At 44.3% G+C, this 15,730-nt stretch overlaps 1 protein-coding gene across 1 annotated transcript in view; it reads right to left on the bottom strand.

The window, feature by feature from the left end:
• Positions 1 to 15,730, bottom strand: part of Ccdc170 (coiled-coil domain containing 170) — a 75,575-nt gene that overhangs the window by 28,305 nt on the left and 31,540 nt on the right. Inside the window, exon 6 of the mRNA XM_052169503.1 lies at positions 5,470 to 5,787. Within this exon, the coding sequence (XP_052025463.1) occupies positions 5,470 to 5,787 (318 nt within the window). The remainder of the gene's footprint in view (positions 1 to 5,469; positions 5,788 to 15,730) is intronic.

Here is a 15,730-nt window from a genome sequence, read left to right as displayed (position 1 = left end):
GAAGATCATGAGTTCAAGAACAGCCAGGCTACAGAGCAAGATCTTCTCTTCAAAATAAATAAATTACAAAACTAGAGAGTCTAAATATCAACAGTACCCTAGTTAAGAATCCCTGCTCTAAGATATGATAACAGTTTTTTAAGAGAAAATTATATTTTGCCAGAAGCAGAAATTCAAGGAAGAAGAAGAGATGACTTACTGAAGATGTGAGGGATGATGTCCTCGATTCTACCAAGAACTGGAAATCCAGGAGAGGGAGGATGGAGAGCCAAGGAAGGAGGCAGCAAGAGAAGCAACATCTGGCAGGTAAGAACGCACAGGAGATGGACCCTGTGCCAGGGAAGCCTGCAGGGCCTTCACACAGCGTGACCCAACAGCTGGCTGCCTGTAGCCATAGCAGCTGGCGGGAAGCAGCAGCCTCCGCCACACAGATTCATCAATTTGTTAAGCGCCTATTCTTCCAAACATTTCTAAGACAATGTGCAGAATCCATTTTCTCCTGATTTTACTTGAAGAGGAATCACACGAGACACCAGCTCTATGCTTGATTTGGGGTTTTTTAAATGGCAAGTGTGGCTGAGAAAAAATTACAGGGTAGGGGAGATGGAGAAAGATACTAAAAAGACAGAATCGCTCTTATTTGTATGGGGAGGGAGGGAGGCAGGGAGAGAGGAGGGTGGAAGGAGGAAGAGATGGAGGAAGAGAGGGAGGGATAACTAGCCCAACCTATTTCACTACTTTGCTTTTGAAAATAAACATATGCATCATGCTGACAACTGTCTACCTTGTCCTCATGCTGGAATTAAAATAGAAAAGGGAAGTTGACATACACAGAAAAAAAGCAATAAAATGGGGGGGGGGACATTAACTACTAACACACACGTATCACCACTCAAGATGACTTTCTGACGCTCTTCCCAGTTCTGTAAATGATTCTCGCATCTGTTGAGTTCCTAGGTGTAAACTGAGCCACAGGAATAAATGGATTTACCCTCAGTGGTGTATATATGTCACAGGCTGCAGCCCAGAAAACAAAAACAGAACAAAACACTGTGCATTGGGCTAAAGTGGCCATGAGAATTGCTTGCAGAGCATGCACGCATTTTTTTTCTTTATTTACAAATATATTCCCAAACTAACTTTAAAAAAAAAGTTATTATAGAGCTGGTGAGAGGGCTCAGTCAGTAAATCACTTGCATTGCAAGGACCAGGAACTAGATTCAGCCACCAGAACCCACATAACAGAAGCAGGGCTTGGTGAGGTAGAGAGAGACAGACCCCTGAGGCTCAATGACCAGGCAGCCTGGCCTACTAGGAATTGTCAGGGCAGTGAGAGATCTTGTGTCAAAAAAGACAAATAACTGGGTGGTACCCAAGGGGCAATGTTGACCCAAAGGTCACAGTCACAGTGCCTTCACTTATAAACACACACACACACACACACACACACACAATGCTCACCCTCCACATTCACTCACTCACAAAAAAATTAAAAATTATTCTACAAATTTAAGGTATATAAAGATGTTCTAAGATAAATATTTAGTAAATATCTTAGGACAGATTAGTGACTATACCATCTCCCCTATTACCATTTTTACTACACCATGGATGGACCTAGGGGACACTGTGTTAAGTGAAAGAAATCAGACACAGAAAGAAAAATATTACATGATCTCAGCTATATGCAGATTCTTTAAAAGGAGAAGAAAGGCCAAATATAAAGCACTAGACAAGAAAAACTATAGTTACCAGGGACAGGAGAAGAGAGGAGAAGAACAGAAAAGACACAGGACTGACCTGTGGGTGAGCGGCATCGAAGATGACTTGACTCCTTTGAATGAGTCTAACATCAAAAGAACTATCCACAGTGCGATTCTACAGGCACATGTGTGGTGGTTAGAATAGATATGGCGCCCATAGACTGGTGTGTTTGAATGCTTGGCCCATAGGGAGTTGTACTATTAGGAGGTGTGGCTTTGTTGGAGTAGGTGTGGCTGTGTTAGACAAAGTGTGTCACTGTGGGCGTGGGCTTTGAGGTCACTCCCTATGCTCAGGCTCTGCCCAGTATGGAAGAAAGCCTCCTTCTGGCTGCCTTTCAGTCAAGACGTAGAACTCTTGCCTTCTCCAGCACCATGTGCTGGGATGCTGCCATGCTTCCCACCATGCTGGTAACAGTCTAAACCTCTGAAAAATGTAAGCCAGCCCCAATTAAGTTGTTGTGCTTTCTAAGAGTTGCCTTGGCCGTGGTGTCTCTTCACAGCAAAGTAAACATGATGTCATTTACTTTCAAAACTCACTGCCTAGGACACACATCATAATCCGGCATCGACAATCCCTGTAACAGTCTGAGCTTACGTCAGCTCCACGAAGGAGAACGTTGTAGACAATGACAACACAAATAATGGCAAAATTAAACATGGATCTACTGCATACCCTAATGGCCCCTGTTACTATTTATTAAGTAGGTCTCCTCACTGGCTCTCCTGGGTCCCAGCACAGTGTGCAGAGGACAAAAGAGAGGATGGAGGGAAAGAGACACGGCAGCAATGGTTAACATTTGTTGTTTTGGTTGGCCAGGCAATGTGGGAAGGGCATATAACAATGCTTCCACTGAATGCTTCTACTAAACAATAACTTTGAGGCAAATATTGATAACTGATTTCCTAGCAAGACTTGGCCTGACCTGACCCTTCAGGAAAGCAAACCCTCATCATAAATAACGTAGGCAATTTATAGTTTCCATTCATCCCATCTGGAGTGGCTCACAGGTCCGGTGTTAGCACAGTAAATGTGGCTGGCAGTGGGATACAGTCTAAACCCCTTGTAGAAAGCTGTGTGTGGCTGATATTTGGGGGTTTTTGTATATTTATTTTATAAGATCATGAATACCATAGATTCAAATGCATACTGGGGAGTGTGGTAGAACCAGCCTGCAATTCTAGCACTTCTGAGGCCTTATAAGGCAGGGGGATTACTGTGAGTTGGAAGCCAGCCTGGGCTACATAATGAAACTCTACCTCATAAACATCACTCTCACCCCAAAAAAGAAAAGACACGATGAAGAATTTTGCAATTTTGAACGCGGACTATGATTTTTGTACTAGTTGCTAATAAGATGAGAAAGTAAAATCTTTAAAAGTCAGGAGGGTTAGCTCAGTGATAGAGCTTCCTCCAAGTATGAAAATCTGGGTTCTTGTGGTATATATACACAATGGAGTACTATTCAGCTATTAAAAAACAATGAATTCATGAAATTCTTAGGCAAATGGATGGAACTAGAAAGTGTCACCCTGAGCGAGGCAACCCAATCACAAAAGAACACACATGGTATGCACTCACTGATAAGTGGATGTTAGCTCAAAAGCTCAAAATAAACAAGTTACAATTCACAGACCACAGGAAGCTCAAGAAGAAGGAGGACTGAGGTAAAGGTGCTTTGGGTCCTCTGAGAAAGGGAACAAAATACTCACAGAAGCAATAAGGGAGGCAAAGTGTGGGGCAGAGACTGAAGTAAAGGCCACCCAGAGACTGCCCTACCTCGGGGTTCATCCTATAAACAGTCACCAAACCCCAACACTACTGTGGATAACAAGAAGTGCATAACAAAAGTAGCATTTCATGGTTGTCTCCGGAGGGGCCCTGCCAGAGCCTTACACATAAAGATGCAAATGCTAGCAGCCAACCATTGGACTGGGCGTGGGGTCCCCAATGGAGGATTTGGAGGGTGGTCTAGAGGAGTTGAAGGGGTCTACAGCCCCATGAGAAGAACAATGATGTCAGCCACCCAGACACCCCAGGACTCCCAGGGGCTAAACCATCAACCAAGGGGTACACATGGTTTCAGCCAAAAATGTGGCAGAGAAATGCCTTGTCGGGCATCAGTGGGAGGAGTGGTCCTTGGTCAGGTGAAGGCTCAATAGATGCCCCAACAAAGACAAATTGAGGGGAAGAGGTGGGAGTGGGTCGGGTGGAGGGGCATATACTTGGAGGCAGGGGGTGGGAGGGGGTTTGGGGGTTTTCAGGGAGCAGAGGAACAGGGAAAGGTTTTACCATTTTAAATGTAATGAAGATTATATTCAATAAAAAAAATAATAATAAATAAAAATAAAAAAAAATTTTAAAAAGTAAAAGAAAATCTGGGTTCTATCATCAACATTGCAAAAAAAAGAAAAAAAGAAAAAAAGAAAAGAAATCATTGGGGCTGGGGAGATAGCCCCGTGCTTAAAGTGCTCGCTGTGTGAGCCAGGCAGCCAGGCAGCCAGGCATGATCTCCAGAACTGACATTAAACCACAATGCCTACGGACCTGCTGTCTTGCCTATAATTCTGACTTTGAAAGGCAAAGACAGGGACTCTCCAGAGCAAGCTGTCTAGTGAAGCTGACCACATTGCCAAGCTCTGGGGTTGACTCAAAGAATCTTCCTCAACAAAAGTAGACTCCTGCTGAAAGGATAGAAAATACAGCCTAACTCTCTAATGACCCCAAGAAGTCAGAAGCTTAAAATGCTATCTCGCTCCAAAGAAGCTCTAACTCCAGCCTTTTAAGGAGCTCCAAACACTTCATATTCCAGAGCCCGCCCTTTGTTAGAAACTAGGTAAAAGGTCGCATTCCAAAAAGGCCTTGAATAGGTGATCCTGGCCCCATAAGGTAACTGGAAATGAGCTAATTATCTGCTTATCTTGCTTCTGTAAACTGCTTATGCCATTACCTCCACCCAGGAGTTCACGCAGCTATAGACCTCCAAGAAAATAGGAAACTAAATGGTCCACAGAGCGCTGGCTCCGATAATTTAAACTCATTGGCCTAAAAACTATGGAGTGGTACAAATCGATTGGCTTGCACTACGCGGGCTCTTGATGCTAAGGAATGATTGGTTTGTGATTCGCAGGCTTTGTTGTAAACTTATAAAAGCTGTCCCAATTCTGCACTCATGGTCCGCAGTCCTCTATCCCTGCCCGGTGTACGGCTGTGGACCCCAGAGGAATAAAAATCCTTTTGCTTATTGCATCAAGACCATTTCTCTCGAGTGACATGGGTGTCGCCTTCCGAGGCGTGGGGCACTGGGGCGCCCTCGTTTTTCGGGTCTTACACTGCTAGTCACCTCCAGTCAGCACAGGCCCGTGCCACTACATGCACCCAGACATGCAGATACGTACATACAACACGCAGACACATGGTGGCAAAGGAGGGAGAAGGACAAATAGGGAAAGAAAGCCATTGAAATGTTCAGAAACCCTAATCTCAGAGTTTTGGGGGAGTTCACGCCACCGTGAGTAATGCATGGGAGAAACCGGATTCTCCAGCTCCATGAGCGATGGCCAACGCCATTAGTGACTCCCACCTCCCCATGTACAGGTGGAAGTGGGGCACATGCCCCATATATGTTCACTGATCCCAAGAAATGGCTACTGAACAGGCTGAGCGAAGGCTGAGGAAGTGATAAGCAAGCGGCCACGGCCCACTCACCCTTTTCTGGTTCTCTTCCTCACTGCCTAGCTCGCGAATCCTCTCCAATATGGCGTCCTCTGTGGTCTCAGCCGTGTCGAATCTGCTGCGAAGAAGAGCGGCCAGTTTCTCCCTGAAGCCGGAGCTGCGGCTCTGCGAGGCTGCGGCGGCCTCCCTGCTGGCCTCCAAGCTCGCCGCCAGCTCCTGGCACCTCGTCCTCAGCTGGCTCAGCTCCTGCTTCGAAGCCTCCCAGGCTCGCTGGGACGCACGCAGCCGGTCTTGGTAGAGCTTGGCTTCCCTTTCCAGAGCTGCTCTCGCCTCCGCAGCACTGAGCAAGTCCTGAAAAGTTACAGCATGAAACCAGAAACAGCAATGTCCGCATCCGGAAAAGCATTCGCTCGCCTCGCTTCCCAGTGATGCGAAGACCCTGGGGTTAGATGTGCATTACAATTTAGCGCTGAGATCCTTCCATTGATGCATAAAGTTATCAAATAAAGTTGTTTGGGCTGGAGAGACAGCCCAGTGGTTAAGAGAACTGGTTGCCCTTCTAGAGGACCCAAGTTTGAGTCCCAGTATGGTCCTTCATAACCACATAAAACTCCAGTTCCAGGGTATCTGACACTGTCTTCTGACCTCCACAGACACCAGGCATGCATATGGCTTAACTTCATACATGTAAGCTAAACACTCCCGTGCCATAAAAATAAATAAATAGATAAATCTTTGTGTTTAACCAAAAACCTGCTTGTCCAGGATGCACGGCGCCCTGGGTTCTAGCCCCAACACCACAGAAAAGCAGGTGCCGTGGTGTTCAACTGAAAACTCAGGAAGTAAGTGCAGGAAATTGGAAGTTCAAAGTCATCTTCTGCTACACAGCAAGTGTGGGGCTAGCCTGGGCTACATAGGACAGTGTCTCAAAAAGAAACACTTATTTGAATAGAGTTGCTATTTTTATCCCATTTTTACAAACTAGATTGGAAACACACACACACACACACACACACACACAGCAGTGGTGGTACATGCCTTTAGTCCCAGCACTCAGGAGACAGAATCAGGTGGATCACTGAGCTCACCGGCAGCCTGGTCAACAGAGTGAATCCCAGGACCTACACAGAGAAACCCTTTTTCAGAGAGAGGGAGGGAGAGAGAGAGAGAGAGAGAGAGAGAGAGAGAGAGAGAGAGGCAGACAGACAGACAGACAGACAGACAGACAGACACTAGACTGGCTATGTCTAGTGTCACTCCACAGAGAAGGGCTGCTCCAGTTCACTGACTAACTTTTCTCTCAGAAAGAGACAATGGAGCCAGAAGAAGGGAGGGAGGTCAACTGAAAGAGGTCAAAACACACAAATAAGATCAACCGCTGGGCACCCTGCCTCACAAGAGTCTCCCTGCTTAGTTAGCTAAAGGACTTGGGGGTTTGCTTTGTATTTAAAATAGAATGTTAGGGGCAACGGGCACTAAAGAGACAATATCCTTGAGCAGAGACTCACCCAAGGGGGCTGGTAATATTTCCGGCTGTTAGTTAAAACACTGTGTACATTAGGAATGGTCTTTAAAGGATTTATCTCCACCAACAGTGAGAAGACAGGAAAAGAGATGAGCTGACATGCTACATCCTACCTCATGGAGAAAATACAACATCTTCCCTTTCTGTTGTTGTTGTTGTTGTTGTTGTTGTTGTTGTTGTTGTTGTTGTTGTTTTCGAGACAGGGTTTCTCTGTATAGCCCTGGCTGTCCTGGAACTCACTCTGTAGACCAGGCTGGCCTCGAACTCAGAAATCCGCCTGCCTCTGCCTCCCGAGTGCTGGGATTAAAGGCGTGTGCCACCACTGTCCCACACATCTTCCCTTCCTTATGGCAATTCTAAAACAAATAAATAAAAAGAAAGAGAGAGAGAGAGAGAAAGAGAGAGGGGGGGAAGGAAGGAAGGAAGGAAGGAAGGAAGGAAGGAAGGAAGGAAGGAAGGAAGGAAGAAGCAAGGAAGCCTCGGTCCTCACTTAGAAAGAGAAGCCACCCAACGGTGAGCAGTCAGGAAAGCCGGCCCCTTGGGATAACAGCTCATCATTGAGATTAGTTTGTAACATGTTTCTCTTTTTAGGGTTTTGGTTTTCCCTTTTTTCAAGAGAACTCACTGCTGCTGCTAATTAAGTCACAGGCCTTAAGGTAGAGCCAAGAGTCCTTTATCGGAGACACCATATCTTTAGCATTTGCAGATTTCTCTTCAGATAAGAGTGCTGTATCTGCCTGCTGGCTCAGTTGGGTGGCTTCTCTTTCTAAGATCAGTGTTGGTGGTAAGCAACAGGACTCATGGGTTTACTTAGAAGACCAATGCCCTAAATTTAATGACACAAGGGCAAATGTTAACCCTAATGAGTTCAGAGTTCTAAGACCATATAGAATATTGCTTATTAGCTTATATATGGAAAGAAACCCCCTCGTGCAAAAACAGGAATCTCTCATTGTCATTACTGATATTTGAAAGCAGCTTTTCATAAAAGCCTTTATGATAGATTTAAGATTTAAAAAAAATCTATCAGAGCCAGATGACTCAGTGGTTCAAGGTGATTGCCACCAAGCTCAAAGACCTGGGTTCAATCCCCAAGACCCATATGGCAGAAGGAGAGAACCAACTTTCCCATAAGGTGTCCTTCAACCACCATTCATACACATGACATGCTAGCAACACACACACATAAATAAATAAACAGATAAATGAATGAATGAATGAATGAATGAATGAATGAATAAAAAATAATACTTTAAATCTATCAGATGCTAGAGTATGGTGGACACACTCACAATTTTAAGTAGATTAGTCAAATGTCTCCTAACTCCAAAAGAACAGCAAACATAATTAAAATATTTCAGCCTTAAAGAAGGTTTCTACCCTCCTATAAGACCAGCAACTTAGTCTAACCCCTAGAACGGCGGTTAGCAACCTGTGAGTTGTGACCCCTTCATGGGTTGACCAACCCTTTCACAGGGGCCACACATCAGATATTTCCATTATGACCCATACCAGTAGCAAGATTACAGTTATGAAGTAGTAATGAAAATAATGTTATGGTTGTGGGGGTCACCATAACACGAGGAACTGTATTAAAGGGTCGTAGCGTTAGGAAGGGTGAGGACCGTGGGTCTACAACAAAGAACTACCTCATTTTAAATATAAGCAACCACGATAATATCTAATTGCATAGCTTGGTTGGATTTTTTTTTTCCTGAAAATGTCCAGCCTGGTGAATTCTGAGCTGTTTGTCTATGAAATGTAGGACCCAGAGCCAGCAGCAGACCTTGGGAACAGCCACTCCCCAGCGCCCTGGTTAATTATTCTGGGACTCGGAGGGAGGCATCTTTGTACTGGAAATAGATGTCCTCGGGCCTGCATACACAATTACCTGTACAGTTCCCAGGACCAAGCCACCAGAATGAAGTCTCGCTGCATGGCTACCCCAAGGATACACTGACGCATGAGACATACGGTGACAGGAGCTTGGAGAGCCGGGACCCGGTGACTGCTGTCAGGCCACACTGACACAGAACACAGCCTCATTTCCAGGAAACTCAGAGGTGACCTCCTCCGAGGACACACCCACAGATAAGGACAGGCCCTAGGCAAGACGGTAAAGCTTACAACATAACTATAATAATTACAATTAATAATAATATTTATAATATTAATAATAATTAATATTACAACTAAATGCTGTTGTAATAACCAGCAGATCTTGCTGGGTGTGGTACTAGAAGCCTTTAATTCCAGCATTTGAAAGGCAGAGGCAGGTGGATCTCGGTGAGTTCAAGGCCAGCCTGGCCTACCATTGTAAGTTCCAGGACAGGCAAGGATACATACAGAGACCCTATCTCAAAAATATCAAAACAATAATAATAGTAACTAATAATAATAAAACAATAAATGAATCTTGAGGTTCAGCCATACTAAGTCAGAAAATGAATAGTAATGGCTTCACTATTACATTTAACAAAAAATGGTCTAAATAACGTAAAGTGATCAATGAAAGGCCAAAATCGATCTAAAGCCAAAAAAAGGCCTCATTGGTTTATGTTGACTCTATGGATAAAGTACCTGTTTCAAATGCATGAGAACCTAAATTCAAATCCCTGGACCCCTAATTTTAAAAGCCAAGAGATCTGCTGGGGCCTTGGGGTGTGGCGGACAGGGGGGCGGCAGGAGAGAAAGGCAGATCCCTAGAGCTGCTGGAGCAGGCAATCTGGCAATAAGCTGCAGGCTCAGCAGAGGTCCGGTCTCAAAAGGAATTTAAAAAGTTAAGGTAATGAGAAGTAGAGGAAAAAATTCTTCAACCACACATACACACATACACACACACACACTCACACACTCACACAAAACACATATACATACACATTCACACACACACACCACATACACATGCACACAACACGTATACATACACATTCACACACACACCACATACACACAGAATACATACACATTCACACACACCACATACACACACTACATACACATTCACACACACCACATACACACTGCTTATACATACATATTCACACACACACACATACACACACATACATATATATACACATTCACACACACTACATACACATTCACACACACAATACATACACACATGACATGTGTGAACGGTTGATTCCTATCATGACTCATGATAGGAATATCAAGAACTTGCTAACTGCAATATGGATTTATATATGCCTGAGATCAAATTACCTCTTAAAAATACAACAATTAGTTCCTGTCAAGGAGGGAACTTCTGACGGAAGCTTATTCCCCAATTCTAAACTTAACTTTATACATTTAAAAAGTCATCTTTTAATTCCACCCACTTCAGTTAAGATTAATAAATAAACCCTGCAATTCCCCCCCCACCTGGCAGGCACACTCTTATGAATAAGGACAATTTGAGTATACATTTTTGATATGCTACCTAACAAAATATAATATGCAAATGCCTTTAAAACCATAATTCTATTCCCCCCCAAAAAGAAAATCACGAAGAAAAAATATAATTACAAGCTAAATTATAAACTATAGATGCTCTCAAGACCTGGTTGTCCCAGAGATGAGAGAGTCCACACGTACGCCTTGGCCCCAAGTTATTTCTGATCAGTAAACATAGATGCCAGCCAGCAGCCAACAGCTGGGCGGAGACAGCATTGGTGGGCTTGAGGTTTTGTGGTTGAGGTTGGAGAGGGACCACAAGGGAGAAGAAGGCAGGAGGAGAGGAAGAAGCGGCCTTGGGTTAGCTGTGGCCCTGGGGGCTGGCCAACTGGAGCTAAGGGCAGCCCAGATGAGTCAGTATAACTCAGGGTTATCCACAGGAAAGTGGATTCTAATAGAGGGTAGGCAGCTGCCCAGCTCTCGTGCTGTTCAAGGCTTACTGTAAATAAATAAAAAAAAAAGTTGTATGTGTTTTTGTCTGGAAATTAAATGGTCTAAGGTAGGGTAGAAACCCTGGGTCAGGATTAAATAATTTCTACAGCATATAGAAATGACAAACACTCAATTATACATTTAGAATACACCTATGCGTCACTGAGAAACACTATACCTTACAGCTGTGTGCCAACACGGGACCAATGATGGATTTTGAAAGCAGAGTTCCTTGTTTTATTTTAGATACAAATGACAAATAAATATCTTGAGCTTGAAAAAAAATCACCTTAAAATCTCTTGGAAGCCTGGTGTGAGAGTGTATGCCTATAATCTTGATTTCAACAAACCTCTGTAAGGAGGGTTTGCTTCTGCACCTGTCTTCATTTCTCTTATTCTGTTCTGCTGAGACAGAATCTGTCTATGTAGCTCAGGCTAGCCCGGAACTTGTGATGTAGACCACGCTGGCCTTTAGTTCATGGTGATCCTCCCGTCTCTCCCTCTTGAGAGGTTGGATTACAGAAGAGCAGGCCACCACAGGCAGCTTCTGCAAATGTCCTAAAGTCTGAGCACACTTCTCCTGTAAGCATCATCGGTACAACCAAGAACAACCCCACTTAGGAAGCAAACACGAAGTTAGTGTGTGATCACCACAGTCAAATTTCAATGTGGACATACGCACTGGCCCTTGCCAAGGTACTTGTAGCGAGTTTGGGACTTTTTGTTTTGTTTTACTTTTTTAACACCAAGGTGTGTGTATGTGTGTGTGTGTGTGTGTGTGTTTGGTTTGGTTTTTTGGCTTTGTTTGTTTATTTGTTTGTTTGTTTGTTTGTTTTGAGACAGGGTTTCTCTGTGTAGCCCTGGCTGTCCTGGAACTCACTCTGTAGACTAGGCTGGCCTCGAACTCAGAAATCCACCTGCCTCTGCCTCCCAGAGTGCTGGAATTACAGGCGTGCGCCACCACTGCCACCAGCTTGCACAAACTTTTAAAGCACGATGGATACAGCTTGTGGGATTCTTCTCCCACACCTATTCTCTTCACAGTAAGTTTTCATTTCATGCCTGTGGGTTCCAGCACTTGAAATTTGGATTTGTGCTTTCTGCACTGCTAGCTAATTTTTTTCCTACTAGTTTATTTTTTCTACTTAAAGAGGTATTAGTCAGGAGTTAATTCAAAATAAATAAAAAGTCACAACCCTAAGCCCACAGCCCGGTAGACATCATCCTAGGGTACGTAGACGTTTTGGGGTTCTGTTTTCGGGGAGATTTCCTTTAACTGGAGCCTTCACCCTGCCAACGCCCCCGTGCTCCAAGGGCTGCCGCATGGGCGAGCAGGAGTTCTACTCTGGGGGGATGCTCAATGATGCGGAATTTTGCTTCGGATGAGCTGACCTTTCCCCCGTCGGGGCTATCCCAACGCCACTGTGCATGTTAAAAAGGACAGATGTAGCCAACGGTTGAAAGAGCCCCGTTATTCGAAACCTCGGTGCTGGATGATCACGGCTTCCCCTGCCCAGAAGCCCCTGTGTTCCTGGGCTGCGCTGTGGAGCTGTAAACACTGCCCTGAGCTGGTTGGTCTGTGCCTGGAGGACCACGGACAGTTCCTACCGGACCTTTAACACGAAATGTGATGGGTTCTATCCCGCCAAAGATCAGACTCATCATCATCATCATCGTCGTCATCATCATCATCATCATCATCATCATCATAATGTATCATGTAATCTTTAAATGCTGCTCTGATTGTAAACTTTTAGAATGACCCTAAAAAATAAACCATCAAATAAAATTTAATTTAAAAAATCGGATGTAAACCTTGCCAAGGTCAGTATCTTAATATAGGTAATATAATAAAATGCTAAGCAGTAAAAGGAGGGGGGCCAGGAGCACAGCCTGAGATACTAGCTACTCAGGGAGCTGAAAAGGGTCAAGGTTTGCCTGGGCGCCTGAGTTCATTCATCTAGCGTGGGCAACTTTAGCAAGACCTGGTCTCCAGGAAGTTTTTTTTCCAAGAAAATTTGTCAGAGGGTTCTCTGTACTTTGCATGAATGAGGCCTCGGGTTCAATTTGCAAAAAACTCTGAAGAAACAAGAAAGGAAAGGAAAGCTAGGGGAAGGGAGAGGAGAAGGGAGTAGGGAGGGGAGGGGGAGGAGAAGGGGAAGGGAGGGGAGGGGAAGGAGAAGGAGAAGGGAGGGGAGGGAGAGGGAGAGGGGAGGGAGAGGGGAGGGGAGGGGAGGGGAGGGGAGGAGAGGAGAGGAGAGGAGAGGAAAGAAGAGGAGAGGAGAGAAGAGGAGGAAGAAAAGAGGTCTCAGTTTACTCTAGAAGAAAGACACTACCAGGATAAATGCATAAACTGTAGATATTCTGGTCTCTTCCTTTGATGGGGAAATTGCTCCAACTAGAACTGCAGGAACCACTCAAGAAAGGGCTAGACATCAGGTAGAAGGGACATTTTAAAAGAGAAGACTTTAACGCATTTGCCTGGTGTACACAGCCCCTGGGGTCAATAGCCACCACTGCCGAAAATAATCAGTAAATTGGAAGAATAAAATATGACAGGTATGGCACACACCCTAGCACTCAGTCTAATCAAGAAAGTCTCAGCAGTGTTAAAGGAGAGAGGCTATTGAATGTCCACTGTGTGTATCTAACTTCTGAATTAACTTCTAGACTCTAGGAAAGCTGTGTGACTTGTGTGGGCCAAGTGACTACTTTTAATAAAGTTGGATTTTTTCAAGATAATGGAAATAAAAGGTATCAAGCTTTTATAGATTTTAAAACACACTGTAGGACTGGAGAGATGACTCAGAGGTTAAGAGCACTGACTACTTTTCCAGAAGTCCTGGGTTCAATTGCCAGCAACCACATGGTGGTTCACAACCATCTGTAATGGGATCCAATGCCCTCTTCTGGTGGTACTCACCATATATAATAAATAAATAAATAAGTACTAAAAAAAAAAACCACTGCATTATTTGTGCTATAGCTGTACAGATGTGCATGGGCTTAACAGGCAGATGACTTCAGTTCACCTGCCCAGGGCCGTGGGGGCTGGGTGGTCAGGCCATGCCCAGAGGACCCCCGAGAAGATCTTCATTTCAGTTCCCAGTACCCAGGCAAAACAACTACTAAAGACTTCCAAATAATATATTTACAACATGTAATAAAACACCTGGATTTTTTTTTGAGAGAGAGAGAGTGGGGGGTGGAGTCTTACAGTATAGTCTGACTGGCCTGGACTTCACTGTGTAGACCAGGCCGAACTCTAATTCAGAGACCCTCCTGACTCTGCCTCTGGAATTTTGAAACAGAATTCTTGACTTGACCCTTAAATTTAAGCAAAGCAATAAAGCCAAATTTTGTAGACATAGGCACCCGAGCTGTGTGACTACTTCCACCTCTTACATACATCTGGACTTTAATAAAAACAGAGTTTCCTACCTCAAAAGTAGAGCTTTGGAAAGCAGCCCAAAGGCTCTTTCTGAGGCTATCAATATGTCAGGAAAAGCACTTGACAGTATTTTTTTGATCGTAAATCATCAGAGTAATAAATAGTTCTATGAATGAGCACTTTATTAAAGACCTCAGATTTTCATTGCCCAAATTTTTATTTTACAATTTTTATGATGTTGGCAGGAGCCTAGAGCCAAAGTGGATGAGTTTCCAGAGTTACTCCCAAGCAGAGACACTTATATAAGAAAAAAAATTTGGTTTTTTTCCTCTTTTCATGTCCTATTACAACATGCTTTCTCAGTAATTTCCTACTAGTATCCAGAGATGTTTTTTGAAAGTTAAAACCCATCAAGGAAATTTCATGGCTGTTTATAAGTGTTCTTCCACTAATAAGTAATCCCTGCCTACACCCCCCTAAGATGCTGTGAGCATCACACTAAGGGGATGATTGATAAGAGGCAGAGTGTGTGGTGATGTGGGTTCAGGTCCCGGCCTTGCAACATGGTAACCGGATAAGCTTGAATCAATCACACAACCTCACCGAGCAGTTAGCACCATCTCCGGCAGAGTGGTGAGGATACCGGAAGTGAACACACCTCCAGGCTAAAGCGTGGTCCCTCAGCACTACCTCTACTCTCTAGGGAACTGAGCGGTTTGGACCGGCAACCCGCAAGCTGCAAGGGAGCCTGGGATAGTGCCTCTGTCCTGAAGGCAAGGAAGCAGGGCAGGGTCGCAGGGCAGGGTCGCAGGGTCGCAGGGCAGGGCCGCAGGGCAGGGTCACAGGCCGCCTCAAAGCAGATGCAAAAAGCTCAAAGAATTTAAAACACCAAGAAAATAAGTGGACTATTAGACAGCAAAACAACGAAAATGGATGTGTACGAATGAAAAAGAAACGGTTTTTAATAGAGTTGTGGCAGCTGAGCACTTGTGTATCCATAGATTTATCCTGGATTGTGGGTCCTTTAAGAAAAGATAGCAAGCGAGAGAGGGATGGAGAGAAGGGGAGAAAGAGAGAGAGTGGGAGAGAAAGAGTAGCTGATTTAGGTAGGAGTCTAAGCATATAAATAGTCACTTTACCACTTCTGAGGGGCTCGTTAATCCAGGCAAGATCCAGTGAAAAAACAAAGACAGTCCCGAGGAACAAAGACAAGAGTACAGCTTCATGGAAGAACTCTTGCCTAACGTGCAGAGGGACCCAGGTTCAATGCCCAGCACCACAAGGAATGACCTCATAATTGTTACCACACAGCTACACACAGCTATCTCAGGTAACTACAGAAATTATATATATATATATATATATATATATATATATATATATATACACACACACACATATGTATACGTATATATGTGTGTGTATATATATGTATACACACACACACTAAAGAGACCAGGGCAGTATAGTGGCATGTGCCTGTAATC

The sequence above is a fragment of the Apodemus sylvaticus genome, chromosome 23 (genome assembly GCF_947179515.1).
Source record: "Apodemus sylvaticus chromosome 23, mApoSyl1.1, whole genome shotgun sequence".
In the NCBI taxonomy this organism is placed as follows: domain Eukaryota; kingdom Metazoa; phylum Chordata; class Mammalia; order Rodentia; family Muridae; genus Apodemus; species Apodemus sylvaticus.
This window is presented reverse-complemented; position numbering and strand designations above follow the sequence as displayed.